The sequence below is a fragment of the Mobula birostris genome, chromosome 3, assembly GCF_030028105.1.
Source record: "Mobula birostris isolate sMobBir1 chromosome 3, sMobBir1.hap1, whole genome shotgun sequence".
In the NCBI taxonomy this organism is placed as follows: domain Eukaryota; kingdom Metazoa; phylum Chordata; class Chondrichthyes; order Myliobatiformes; family Myliobatidae; genus Mobula; species Mobula birostris.
The window spans coordinates 204,957,605-204,973,007 of record NC_092372.1 but is presented as its reverse complement, the minus strand read 5'-3'; the positions used below and the strand labels follow the sequence as shown (position 1 = coordinate 204,973,007).

General features: G+C 41.7%; 1 protein-coding gene across 4 annotated transcripts in view; it reads right to left on the bottom strand.

Annotated features, from left to right (window-relative positions):
• The window catches only part of LOC140195535 (disco-interacting protein 2 homolog C), a 653,338-nt gene that overhangs the window by 239,632 nt on the left and 398,303 nt on the right, over window positions 1–15,403 (bottom strand). For all 4 annotated transcript variants that reach the window (XM_072254007.1, XM_072254008.1, XM_072254010.1 and 1 more), the window contains one exon: window positions 7,418–7,528. In XM_072254007.1, the coding sequence (XP_072110108.1) occupies window positions 7,418–7,528 (111 nt within the window). The remainder of the gene's footprint in view (window positions 1–7,417; window positions 7,529–15,403) is intronic.

Here is a 15,403-nt window from a genome sequence, read left to right as displayed (position 1 = left end):
TTCAAATCCCATCAAGGCATCTGCAGAAGTTAAATTGGATTCAAATTACAAAGCCGGAATCAGATTGTGGTTGTAGCTTCCCTGGTTCCTTTACGTACCATAGAAACAGAAAACTGCCATTCTTACCTGCACTGTCCTATATGTTACCCTCACCCCTCACCACCTACCCCTCCCCACATAAACGGCATTGTGGTTGACTCTCATGAAAGGTCAAAGATGATCTAGAAAACTGTTAATTTCAAATGCATGCAAAAAAGGCTAATGTATGTAAAGATGCATATAAAAACGTTCAGCATTTCAGCTCTGGCCCCTTTAAAGCTTGGTAATGCAACTTGTGTCCCTTACGTTAATTATGGTGAGCATCAAAATTAACTTATTCTATTCATACTTTGAAGAGGAAAGAATATTTCCATCCTTGCCTCCTCTCCATAATCTTAAAACAAATTTGACTTTTCCTGTCTCATGAACTTGAGATATAATCAATGTTTCCATCACCACAGACACTGCTTGAATCAATGAATATTTCCGATACTGTCTCCTTGTAAATAACCGAACTATTTGGATTGATTCATGACTCACATTATCTCTCTTTATGGCACACAGAAATAGTGATATGAGGACTAATGTTTTTGTTTTTGCAGCAAGTTTCGGGCCATTATTTGCTAGCATGTTTAAGTCAGTTAGTCATCAGAAGCAGTGTAGTTTCAAACGTCATTCAGTGTGTATCCCCACAGATGCATCTCTATATGTAGACTTCTGACCAAAATATGCATACAGAAGTTAAGAAGGTTAGACTGGTTCACATCATGACATCCCGCACACTCTCTTTAGCTCGAGTTCTGGTCAAGATGGCGGCAGCAAACAATGATTCCTCGGGCAACATCTTCCAGAGAGCAAATCTATTCAATCATTTCATTTTTCCTGCGCCTTTTGCATGCTCTTTTCGTCCTGTTTGTGTTACAGAAACTGTTGGAGCCTGTAACCTGCAGTTTGGAACTCGATTGAATGATCTAGCGTTCTGCTGTGTCCAGAGAGCTGCCTCGTAGAGATCAGAGACGGTTACCCAAGAAGGTCCGAGAACACAAGCTGACTCATAGAAAAGACCAGAGATGGCTCCATCTCAAAGCGGTGAGGAAGAATGAGACATCGAGATAAAAATGGGGGGGGGGGGGGGGGAGGAGGATGGTCAGTAATCACTGTTAACGGAGACCACCAGGGCAATGACGGTCAGCAGCCGGATCGGCGGCGTTCAGACCGGTCGGCAGTCACTCTTCATGGAAGGATTGAGTTCAGGTGGCCGCTCTCCTCGTATGCTGATGAAAAGATGTTTTCGACATTCTGAGATTTATGTGATTATTGGATGTACTTTCTATTGGTCTCCTTCAGTTTTTCAGTGTTGTCTCTCTTGTGGCAAATTGGCAGGTGGGGGGTGTTGGGGAATTTGATGCTATTATCACTTTTTTTCTGTGAGTGAGAGGGTCAGGGATTATTGCTATCGCAATTTTTTTCTGCAGGGGAGAGTTACGGGATTTATGCTATTGTCGTTTTTTCCTGCAAGGAGGGGGTGGGATATTTTGGGGTTTGCAAGTTTTGTTCCTTTTCCCGGGGGGGAGGGAGGGGGAGTCGATGTCCTTTCTTTCTAAGTATTTTAAGGCTATCTGGAGAAGACAAATATCAGAGTTGTATTGTACTTGCATACTTTGACAATAAAATTAATCTTTGAACCTTTGAGTGGTGAATCTGTGGAATTCAGTGCTTTGGCAGCTGTGGAGGTCAAGTCATTGGGTTTATTTAAGGCAGAGGTTGATAGATTCTTGATTAGTCAGGGCATGAGGGGATACAGGGAGCAGGCAGGAGATTGGGGCTGAGAGGAAAAAGGATCTGCCATGATGAAATGGGGAAGATTCAATGAGCTAAATGGCCTAATTCTGCTCCTACATCTTATGGTCTAAAATGCAGCTTCTTTGGAATGCTTTTTCTGATTTTGAAAATCAAACAACTGCAGACACTGAAAACCTGAAATAAGTTCAAGTATTTTGTCATACAACAGTAGACATGAAAACTGCCAAACGAGACAACATTCCTTTGGACCATGGTGCACATCACAGTACATATATGTCATAACTCACACACGTAACAAATAAAGTTATATTACCACAAATAAATTAACAAATAACAAAGTACGATGCAAGTTAAAAAGTAAACAGTATAATGCTACTGGTGCTTCATAGATGATGAGACCTGAGTGGTGACAGGGAGTTCAGTAGTCAGCTAGTCAGGCCACTACAGTAGAAAGCCAAGCAGAACTAACATTTCAGGTCAAAGCCCCTCATCAGAGTGTTTCCAGCATTTTTGTTTTTATTTTACAGACTCTGATTTATTTTTATTTAAAAAGTCTTTCACTATGGCAGTTAGTCCTGGGAACTGCAAACCAGACCTCTCAGATATAGAGAAACATAGAAAACTTACAGCGCAATACAAGCCATTTGGCCCACAAAGCTGTGCTGAACATGTCCTTACCTGAGAAATTACCTGGAGTTACCCATAGCCGTCTATTTTTTTGAGCTCTCTCTTAAAAGACCCTATCGTATCCACCTCCACCACCATCGCCGGCAGCCCATTCCACGCACTCACCACTCTCTGCATAAAAAATCTACCCCTGACATCTCCTCTGTACCTACTTCCAAGCACCTTAAAATTGTGCCCTCTCGTGCTAGCCATTCCAGCCCTGGGAAAAAGCCTCTGACTATCCACACGATCAATGCCTCTCATCATCTTATACACTTCTATATTCCAACAGATTAAGTAGCTTCCAAACATTGCTGCAACTATCTCCCATTTATAATTCTCCAAAATGTTCTAATTTCTGTAATTATTTTTGTACTGCAAGTAGCCACTTCAATTCCCAAAACCCTTCTTGTAAACATCGACTTCCAGAGAAAAAAGCTGCTGTGGTTCAGTCTTTCCTGCATGTGGAGTACACAATTTGAATGGATGGTTTCAGAACTCTGGAATCCATTATATCTTATTGTATTCCATGAATGTCAACATTTTTCATAACATCCCATGCACAGTTGAACAAATCTTTCATTTCCAGCATTTCAATTCTATTCTTTCAGGAAAACATCGCTGAAATGTGTTTACTTTTTCCATGGTCTGGATAACTTTGTTGATTTGTTGTTGTGTGCTCTCTCATTTTCAAAAGATTATGCATCCTCTTGCCCCTGCCAAAAGCTACACCCTCATTTCTCTCATTTGAGGTTAATTTGCCAATGGTATGCCATCCTGAGGTTTGTTGACATATTGTTTCTGGCACCAGCGAACAACGCAACCGATGGTGACATCCAGTAGACAGTTCACAAAGCTACTTTATTTCTTCTTCTTTCAAATATGACTCTACCACTAAGCTATGTGCGATTGGAACCTGTGATTTACATTTTGATGGTGTGCTTTTGGGCCGATGGAGCGATCTGGTGCTTTACTGTCTCCGAGGGAGCAGGTTTGGAGCAGAATTTGCGGTCTGGAGGCTAGGAAGCCTGGAGACGGGGTACAAGCCCACGATCGACTCCACTGCTTTTCTCCAATTGAGGTGCCTAGGGTGCAAGCCAACAATCGACTCCGTTGTTTCTGTCTGATTGAGGCGCAGGGTGAGGTTGAAGTCGATGAGGGTGACAGCGGACGACGGGCAGGTGTTCGAAACCGACTGCCTGCATTCGACTGATCTTCCTCTCCCTCTCACGAGCTGCTGTCAGATGCAGGTGCAGGAGTCTTGGGATCCACGTTGCAAGGACTGATCAGCGAGGCTGTGGACTCCGCCTGGAGGACGTTGATGTTTATGGTGCATGTGTTCCTGGATTCTGGTTACTCTTTTTTTTGCTATTTTTGGGCGGATTGAACAGGGCGATCAATGTGGACTGGAGTGCTTTGGTGAAGAATGGCCCTGCGACCAGCAGCGTACTAGCCATGCAGCACTGAACTGAACTCAACTGAATACTCCTGGACCCCTGGTTCGATGTTCGATGTTTGATATTCTGTGCGTTGTTCGCTTGCTTTTTGCTGTTAGCGCAATTTGTTCTTTTTCTGCGCATTGGATGTTTTCTTGAACAGGTTCCACAGTGTTTCTTTGTTTTGTGGCTGTCTGCAGGAGGACAGATCTCAAGAGTTGTATTCGGTATACATACTTCAATAATAAACGTACTTTGAGTCTTTGAATCTCAATCTTTGTTTCTCAGATGACCATGTCATGGTTATAAATCCCAGTTTATTAGTGTTGCTTCAGATTACTAACTGTATTATTCAAGTAAAAATAAAAAAGGATGTGTTGATCCCAGTAACCGTGAGTTTTTCCAAAGATTTTTAATTCCCTAATGATTCAATAGAGTGAATACAGAAATACATTTACTAATTTAGATGTTGAAAGCTTGAAGAAATGTGGGCTGTTTGAACAAGCCTGGTTGTTCTTGTACTCAAACCACAAGAAACTTACATGCAAGTGTAACAGACATGCAGGAAGCAAGTGGTATGTTGGTCTTTCCCGCAAGAAGATTTCAGTACAAGTGTATGGATGCCATACCACAATTATATGGGACCTCACAGAGACTACACATGGAGCATTGCGCACGATTACTGTGTACAATTTTGGTTTCCTTATCTAAACTATTTACTTGCCATTGAGGGAGTTCAATGAAGATTGGATCATGAGCAGAGATTGAATAGGTCTGGGTCTGGATTCTTTGAGTTTAGCTTAGAGGAGTAACAAGTGATCTCACTGAAAACATACAAAGTTTTTACTAGACTCAACAAGGCGGACCACTGTTCCCACTAAGCTGTGCAGGTGCACGGTCGCGCAATAGCTGAAATGCTTCCCCACACATAGCCTTCGTTGTCATGCAGCTAGGATTTTCTTTCATACAATGTTAATATAATTTTGGTCTATGTTAATAAAATTTAGAAATGCCCTTTATTAAATATGTGTTAATGAATATAATCCATAAAGTTTATAAATAATTAATGTGCCACAACCTGGCATCTCCTTGTAAATTCCTTCAGAAAAGTTGTTTGAATACAATTGAAGCAATACTGTATGCAAAAGCAAAAATTAACAAATTATGGTCACAGTAGCTTGGCGATACCATTTATTATTCAATTCATTCAACATGGATAATAGATTTCCTGACAATGAGTCAAGAGAATAACAAGCTTTTGACCCTGTAGCTACTGCAAATGCAACCAATTTTGAATTTGGAAAAGAGAATATACTACGACTGACAAAAAATATACTCAGCTACTATTACAAACCATGATGAAAGCATTGCTTCAAAAATATTGCAGCAATATGTGATTTCAAATTTGTAGCTTCTAAGAAAGTTAAGACTGGTTTACTTAAGGCTTTTACTAATACGCTGAACTACGTGCTTAGAAACGAAGAATTTGAAGAACTGGCATCTTTGGAACATTTCAAGCTTCTAGTGCTGACTGCGAACGTGGATTCAGTCTTAGGAATTCAATCAAATGTAAATCCAGAAACAGACATGAAGTGGAACATTTGGATATCTGATGAGGATTAAGACGTTATCTTTCGTCTGGGTGCAAAATTAATCAGGACAGTGTTTATAGATAATGGATTCGTAGCAAAGACAGACAAGAAAAAGTTACGAAATGTTAAAGATTTTCTTTGTTGTACTGTATTTCATTTTACCCTTCAAAAAATAAATAAAATCAAAAGTATGTCATTTTTCAATTTTCACTCTAAATACTCCTAGTACACATATTACAAAAAGACATTTAAAGTGCTGTGCAGTTTTCAGACCATTTAAAAATTTTCTGCTCACAGCAATGATTGGTCTGCACAACTGTAAAGAAATTGAGGAACTTTGGAATGGACATGGGTGGATGTTTAGGATGCTGAGGCGCACTGAATCAGAAAAAGGAGTCGGCTCACTTTGGACTGGGACGAGGAAAACTTATTCACTCTTTGGTATCTTTGGAACTTGCTAAGCTAGTAGGCTGAGGAGGTTCAGTTCGCTGCATTCAAATGGGCCACTCGTTCTTTTATTTCTTGCTGTCTTTTTCTTGCTTATTTGTCCCATAATGCAAGTTTGGTTATTATGTCAGGAATTAAGTTTGACTATTTGATTAATTACCCACCCCAAAGCATGAAGTGGGAAAAAATACAGGCAACCCAGGTTCAGTTCCCGCTGCTGCCTATAATGAGTTTGTACGCTTTCCCCATGACCAAATGGGTTTCCTCCAGGTGCTGCGGTTTCCTCCCACAGTTGAAAGACGTAGGTTAATTGGTCACTGTAAATTGTTCCAATGATTAGGCCAGGATTAAATCAGGGGATAGCTGGGCAGTGTGACTCGAAAGGCCGGAGGGCCTATTCTGTGCTGTATCTCGATAAGTATATAAAACACATAGTTAGCAGAAAATATAGCACAATTTAAATAAGATTTAAAGTGCTAATTAAAGAGGAATCATGATGGTCAGAATTGTCGAGCTCAGATCTCAACTCTGGATATGGCCTTAGCTTTACTTGATTTTCAATAACATTTTAAAATGAATTATACATTAGAATGTTTTCCTTTCTCATGGGACTGCCAAATGGAAAACATAATTTCATCAAGTGCTCTACAGTTTGTGTGGAGCACTAATTATTACAAGTGTGCAATCATCATAAAATTGTTTCTAAATCGCAATTATGAAGCCTGCATAAGGTATCCTTTGTTTCAGGGTTTCTGTGAAGCCATCATTCATTATCAGCCACATTTAGCCAGGGTTAATTACAATATTAATGATATATTAAATTATGAAACAGTAAACTGTGAAAGTGGTCCAACCTACAGGAAGTAGAAGGAAAATCTAATGGATGGTGTCACCCAAGGCAGAATAGCACAGGGATGAGACCTGGACTAATAATCATAAGGAAAATATTGAAAGGGCTTTAATGTTTCAGTTCTGGTGTGGACCGAGTGCTGACTGGGAGATCACTGATGTGGTGATGCAGCAAAGGGAGACTTGAGGAACTTCAAGGCACACGTAAGGAAACATTGTCGATGAACCCTACCATAAAATGCAACTGCAGTATAAAGATGATTTTGTTGCAATGTCTTGCTTTAGTTTTTGTTCTGAAGCCTGAATTGGACCTTTTGTTTTAACAATCAAATAATTTTAGAAAGTTAAGTGAGATGCATGGCTGTAATATTATTAAAAAAAAGCGCTGGATGAAAAATGTGTATTTCAAAGTGGTTATATTTTAGTCTGGTTTAAGAAGATGACAGGATTACTTCTAAATGTTTAATGACATCATTACAGCCCTGATAAATTGGGTCGATTCTACAACTGTAAAGGAAATACTCATTCAGAAATACAAAATAGGTCACTAGTGTAGGAAAGGAAACAACTGGGATCATTGCTGACCTGATCGGTACCGCTCATCTCGTGATCCTGACGACCGACGTCTATGATACCTGGAGGAGGAGGATGGCGTGACGGGTGTTCGCCGCTCTTGTGGCAAGGGCGGTTCCACTCCTGTAATGACAGAAAGTCAACAGTCACCACAGTCGGTACACACAAGTCATTCTGCAGATCCTGGAAATCCAGAGCAACACACACAAATCGCCGGAGGAGCTCAGCAGGCCAGGCGGCATCCATGGAAAGGAATAAACCACCAACATTTCAGGCCAAGACCCTTCATGAACTTCCTCTGGCCTTCCTTCCTTCATGGCCCTTCCTCCAGCTTTTTATATGTGCTTGCCACTACAACTATCTTTTTACCTCGCTACAATCTGCCATCTGCTGATGAAGATTGTGATCCCTGCAAAATCTAATGGATGAATCCTATGTCAATATCTAAACTCGAGCAGGATCTTGCTCTGACTGACAGAAACAGTGCACACTGCACCCCAGACTAGTAATGAAGTAGGGTGAACCTGATGTTAACACTTCAGCATGTCTGAGCATCTTCCTGCGGGGGTGAAGTTAAAGAATTCAAAGGTAGCCCTGAGATACCACTGGAGTTTCGCTGACTCTGTTTACTATTTCCATTACAGATGCAAGACTGTTCGTTCCAACTGGGACAGCATGGTAGCACAGCGGTCAACAAACACTTCACAGCACCAGGAACCTGGGTTCAGTTTCCACCGCTGCTTCAAGGAGTTTGTACGTTCTCCCCATTACTGGCTGGGTTTCCTCCGGGTGCTCTGATTCCCTCCCACATTCCGAAGATGTGCGGGTTAGTAGGTTAATGGGTCACGTGAGTGTAATTGGAAGCTCAGGCTCATGGGCTGGAATGGCCTGTGACAGCGCTGTACCTCTAAATAAATAAACAGGCAAACAAACAAACAAACAAATAAATAAATAAACTGGAGACATCAGGGACTGCAGATTCAGGAATCCGGCACAACAAACTACTTACTGAAGGAATTCAGTGGGTGGCGCAGAATCGGTGAGAAGAGTAGAACTGTCGATGTTTTGGGTCGAAACTTTCCGTCAGAACTATACTGAAGGATCTTAACCCAAATTGTCAACAGTTCCTTGCTGATGCTGCTCGACTCATTGTTCCTCCAGCAAATTCTTACTCATTGCTCCAAACGTCAGTTAGACCACACAGTATTATCGTGCACAGTTCTAGTCACCACTCTTCAGGTATCAGGAAAGATTTACTGAGATGTTGTCTGGAATGGAGGGCTGGAGTTATAGGCTGTGTTTACTCCCACTGGGATTTAGCAGACTGAAAGACCTTACAGAGGCTTATGAAATTATGAGGGGCACGTAAAGGATAGAAAGTCAGAGCGTTTATCCCAAGGCAATGGAACGGAAAACTAGAGGCCACAGGTTTTAAGATAAGAGGGAAGAAATTTGAACGAGGGTAGTAAAGTTTTGGAATGACTTGTCATTGGAAATAGAGAAGGCAGACACTACTACAATACTTAAAAGGGATTTAGACAGGTACTTGGATAGGATAGGAGTATAGCCCGAATACAGGCAAATACATTTAGTGGCTACTTTATAGGTACAGGAAGTACCTAATAAAGTGGCCACTGAGCGTATTTGTGTATATTTGTGGTCTCCTGCTGCTGTAGTCCATCCACTGCAAGGTTCAATGCATTGTGCGTTCAGCAATGCTCTTTTGCACACCATTGTAGTTATCTGAGTTATTGTCAGCTTGAACCAGTCTGGCCATTCTCCTCTGACGTCTCTCATTAACAAGGCATTTTCACCCACAGGACTACCACTCACTGGATGTTTTTTTTGTTTTTCGGACTATCCTCTGTTAGCTCCAGAGAAAATCCCAGGAGTTCAGCAGTTTCTGAGGTAGTCAATCTATTCCTTCTGGTGCCAACAATCATTCCATGGTCAGTGTCACTTAAATCATATTTCTTCCCCATCCTGATGTTTGCTCTGAACCTCTCAACCATGTCTGGATACTTTTATGCATTGAGTTGCATCCAGATGATTGGCTGATTAGATATTTGCATTGATGAGCAGATGTACAGGAGCAATTAACAAAGGGGCGGCTGAGGGTAGAATTACTGTAGATAGGCATCACAGCTAGCAAGGCTATAATGGGCCTGAAGGGTCTGTACATTTCCATGTACAAGAGTGATGACATCACTGTCTTCTAATCTCACATCTTATTTAACATAACAATATACAAATACATCACTGAGGAAAACATGCATAAACACTTTTTGGAGTTATACTGAATCATTGCAGATTTAGTCTATCTTTTGCCACTTTAATCTCAGTTGTGTCTTGCTTCTGACGTATCCCTTGCCGGAACTGTGGAACTCACCACTTTTTGACTCATTGCTGCTTACTGATTCTTAACTCTGTGCTGATACCACAGCTGGACTCATCATACATTTAATTCAGCATCTGCAAGGATGACTCTTACTGTAATTGTTTGGTCTACATGGACATTTCGGACATAATTCTGCATTCAAACTCAATTCCGTTCAACACTACTTCGCTAAGCACTCATCACTGAATCTCACTTCCCCTTATGGCCAGCACCGAGCTGGACATGTTTTTCTGTACCTCTGCTTCAGCTGATGCCCCTTTGCTCTCTAAGTTCGGAGGCACACAGCGCAATGCCTGCAAAGATATTGAAAAATGAACATCTCTTCCAAGCTGACACCAGTAGTGGAGGAGGGAGCCAAGTGGTACATAAACAAGAGGCTAGCGGCCCATTGATGGCCTTCTGTTCCACAAGCACAGATCTTTCCTTAAATTCAGTCATACATCACGTGATCCTTAGGCTACGTCTACACTAGACAGGATAATTTTGAAAACGCCGGTTTCGAGCAAAAACGACAGGCGTCCACACCAAGCATTTTCCAAAATATTTACGTCCACATTAGAACGGATATTTGGGTGAATTTCCTCCTACTGGACATGCGCAGGACACAGAAAACAAGCCAAGAGGAAACGGTATACTTGGAGCACATTTGTCCAGTTACAGACGAGAAAAGCTTTAAAGGATTGTTGTTGGCTCTCGCGCAGGAGTACTTAAAACTAAAAAACAACAAATACTGGAGCGTATGGAGGTAACCGATACACGGACAGTATGACCCAGCTGACAATGAACAGTGAAAAACTGACTAACTCTGTTGCATTAATAAAGCACCATGTTTAATGTATAAAACATGTCTGCATCAGTGTTATCTTGTATTTCCATACAACATTAGATTAGGCCGTTACACATCTATTGTCAGAGAAGTACTTGCATAAATAGGTAAACCACCTTCATACAAGCAAGGATAGAAAACGGCAAGTTTATTCAGGAAGCTATGGGTCAAAGTATTTGGTGAGTACATTTCTAACTCTTCTGGCTTCAGTCCCGTTGCCATCTGTTCTGAAATTGTTAGGTTGTGTGGGGGGTTGCGTTCAAGAATACAATGAAATGCCGCACTGCCGCCATCTGTTCCAGCACGTCATGACAGCGTTTTTAAATAGTCAAAAAGCTCACTTTACAATTTAACTCTCACGCCATTCACACCGACTGTGCGTTATAACAGCCGTCCGGCAGTGCTTGCGCATTACCAAGCAGAAGCAGAAAAAGCATTGCTGTTGTGGTGCAGTCATGACAGCGTTTTTAAATCTCTCCATTTACCCCATCCACACTACAACACACAACAATTGTTTTCAAATTTACACACTCTGGAGAGTGTTTTAGAAAAGCTCAGTTTTCAGGGGATGAAAACGCTGTTTCAATGTGGACAGAGGGTCAAAACGAAGAGAAAAAGCTTCGTTTTCAAAATTATCTGGTGTAGTGTGGACATAGCCTTCGTCAATTTGCAATTCTGCCCATGTAGCAGACAGCAAAAATTCATCTCAACTCGTTGATGGTACTTTCCACTGACCTTACAAAGAGCGATGTGTCAGACTTCAATCCAGTTTGAGTATGTGTTGATGAGGAGGAGGAAATGTTTAATGCAACTGATCCCTTTGTGGCAAAAATTTCATCAAGGATTTGTTGGAAAGGCCAGTGCAGCCATTTCCATGGTTGAGATGGTATGTCAGGTAGAATTATAGTCATAGAAAAGTATAGCATATAAACAGGACCTTCAGCCCATCTAGTTCATGCCAAACCATTTAAACCGCCTACTCCCATCAATGCACTGGGGCCATAGCTCTCCAAACCCTTACCATGTCCCTATCCAAATTTAAACATTTAAATTGAGCTCACATGCACCACATGCGCTGGCAGCTCATACCACACTCTCATGACCCACTGAGTGAAGAAGTTTCCCCACATGTTCCCCTTAAACTTTTCACCTTTCACCCTTAACCCATGACCTCTAGTTGTAGTCTCAACCAACCTCAGTGGACTTTGAACATTGACCTTATGAACTTTGGAAAAAGTGTGCTTTCATTTACTCTACCTATATCCCTCATAATTTTGTATACCTCTATCAAGTCTCCTCTCAATTGTCTACAAGAAATAAAGTCCTAACCTATTCAATCTTTCAATATACTCAGGGTCTCCAGACCCAGCAAATTTTCTCTGTACTCTTTCAACCTTATTTACACCTATCCTGTAGGTAGGCGACCAAAACAACACACAATGCCCCAAGCTAGGCCTCACCATTGTTGTATACAACCTCAACGTAAAATCCCATCTCCTGTAGCCAATACTTAGATTTTTGAAGGCCAAAGTGCCAAAAGTTTTCTTTACAACCTTGTCTACCTGTGACACCACTTACAACGAATTATGGAAGTGTATTCCCAGATCCTTTTGTTCTACTATCCTCCTCAGTGTCCTTCCGTTCACTGAGTAAGACCTACTCTGTTTGGTCCTACCAAAGTGCAAAACCTCACAATTGTCTGCATTAAATTTCATCTGTCATTTTTCAGCGCATTTTTCCAGCTGGTCCAGAACCCGCTGCAAGCTATGATAGTCTTCCTCGCTGTCCACTCCACCCTTGTGCATTGCTCTGTATTTTCATAGATGGATATCACTCAGTCACCCCTTGACCAATGTAAGAATATGGATCCCATATCTACTGTATACTAGTACCATTTGCCTACACTAGAACAGCATGGTACTATGCCTTATATATATTGTGCCCATCCACTTGTCTCTTAAATGTAGTGCATAGAACAGTACAGCATCGAGAATGGCCCCTAGGCACATAATGTCTGTGCCATCGACGATGCCAATTTAAACTAATGCAACCTGCCTGCACATGGTCTACATCCCTACATCCCATGTATGCTCATCTGCCTCTCTCAATGCCTCTTAGATTTTGTTAAAGTATCTTACTCCACCACCTTCCCTACATCATGTTCAGAGCGCCGACCGCACTATGTGTAAAATAAACTTCTTCCTAATCTCCTTTAAAGATTTATCTGATCCCCATACCTCTGACAGCATATTTCAAATACTGACCAGGTTATAAAAACGGACACAGCAGCTTCCTTTTCTTTTACCTTAAATCTACGCCCTTTTTTTCCTCCCATGGTAGGCTCATCAAAACTATGATTCTTTACCACATCTAAGTCTCTCATGATTTTATATACAGTATATCTATCAGGTCACTTCTCAACCTCCTTCACTCCAGAGAAAACAGAACTATAGCCAATCTAGTCTACAGTCCTAAATCAAGGCAACAACTGGTGAATCTTCCCTGCATTCTCTCCAGCATAATCACGCCCCTTCTAGAGTGTGCTAACCAGAACTGCACACATTAGTCTACTGCAGTCTAAACAGTGTATGAAATAAGGGATACCATATGCTTTCTCCACTAGCCAAATCACCAGTGACACTTATGGGGAACTGTGTTCTGCCTAGATCACTCTATTTATAAACATTCCTAAGTCTCCTACCATTTATAATATCAGGAAATATGAATATACGACACTCAGAGTCTCCATCTAAATCATAACAACTACAAGCAATTGAGCTCTAGCATTCATCCCACAAGAAACTCAACAAGTTACATAACTTTTGTTTGTTGATAATCAATCCTCCGTCTTCGGTAATACATTATTCTTGATCCCATGAGCTCTTATTCTGTGTAGTAAACGTAATGTGGCACCTTATCTTTTTTTTTAATTCTGAAGCAGAAACTTCAAGTAAAGAGAAATGCCTTTCCAAGTCAGTGCAGCTTTGGATGTGGAAAATTGATTGCACCTAAACTGAGAACTCTAGACCCCTGTACCAATTATGAGAGTCCAACTTAAAGGAAATTCATCTACGGCATCAGATTAGCACAGCACATTACCTTCTTTTTTATTTTGTTTAGAGATACAGCACAGTAATAGGCCATTTCGGCCCAATGAGCCCACACCGCCCAATTATACCCATGTGACCAACTAACCTCCTAACCCATTCGCCTTTGGAACTTGGGAGGAAACTGGATTACCCTGAGGTAACTGCAGGGTGAAGGTAAAAACTCCACATTGTAGGAACATCTTCTTCCCCTCCGCCATCAGATTTCTGAATGGACAATGAACCTATGAACACTACCTCACTATTTTTGCTCTCTTTTTGCACTACTTAATTTCTTTAATACTCATTGGCCAATTTATTTAGTACAGGAGTGGAACCTGGTGTGGTCTTTTGCTGCTGTAGCCCTTTCATAGAAATAGAAACATAGAAAATAGGTGCAGGAGTAGGCCATTCGGCCCTTCGAGCCTGCACCGCCATTCATTATGATCATGGCTGATCATCCAACTCAGAACCCCGCCCCAGGCTTCCCTCCATACCCCCGGACCCCTGTAGCCACAAGGGCCATATCTAACTCCCTCTTAAATATAGCCAATGAACTGGCCTCAACTGTTTCCTGTGGCAGAGAATTCCACAGATTCACCACTCTCTGTGTGAAAAAGTTTTTCCTAATCTCGGTCCTAAAAGGCTTCCCCTCTATCCTCAAACTGTGGCCCCTCGTTCTGGACTTCCCCAACATCGGGAACAATCTTCCTGCATCTAGCCTGTCCAATCCCTTTAGGATTTTATACGTTTCAATCAGATCCCCCCTCAATCTTCTAAATTCCAACGAGTACAAGCCCAGTTCATCCAGTCTTTCTTCATATGAAAGTCCTGCCATCCCAGGAATCAATCTGGTGAACCTTCTTTGTACTCCCTCTATGGCAAGGATGTCTTTCCTCAGATTAGGGGACCAAAACTGCACACAATACTCCAGGTGTGGTCTCACCAAGGCCTTGTATAACTGCAGTAGTACCTCCCTGCTCCTGTACTCGAATCCTCTCGCTATAAATGCCAGCATACCATTCGCCTTTTTCACCACCTGCTGTACCTGCATGCCCACTTTCAATGACTGGTGTATAATGACACCCAGGTCTCATTGCACCTCCCCTTTTCCTAATCTGCCACCATTCAGATAATAATCTGTTTTCCTATTTTTGCCACCAAAGTGGATAACTTCACATTTATCCACATTAAATTGCATCTGCCATGAATTTGCCCACTCACCCAACCTATCCAAGTCACCCTGCATCCTCTTAGCATCCTCCTCACAGCTAACACTGCCACCCAGCTTCGTGTCATCCGCAAACTTGGAGATGCTGCATTTAATTCCCTCATCCAAGTCATTAATATATATTGTAAACAACTGGGGTCCCAGCACTGAGCCTTGCGGTACCCCACTAGTCACCGCCTGCCATTCTGAAAAGGTCCCGTTTATTCCCACTCTTTGCTTCCTGTCTGCTAACCAATTCTCCACCCACACCAATACCTTACCCCCAATACCATGTGCTTTAAGTTTGCACACTAATCTCCTGTGTGGGACCTTGTCAAAAGCCTTTTGAAAATCCAAATGTACCACATCCACTGGTTCTCCCCTATCCACTCTACTAGTTACATCCTCAAAAAATTCTATGAGATTCGTCAGACATGATTTTCCTTTCACAAATCCGTGCTGACTTTGTCCGACGATT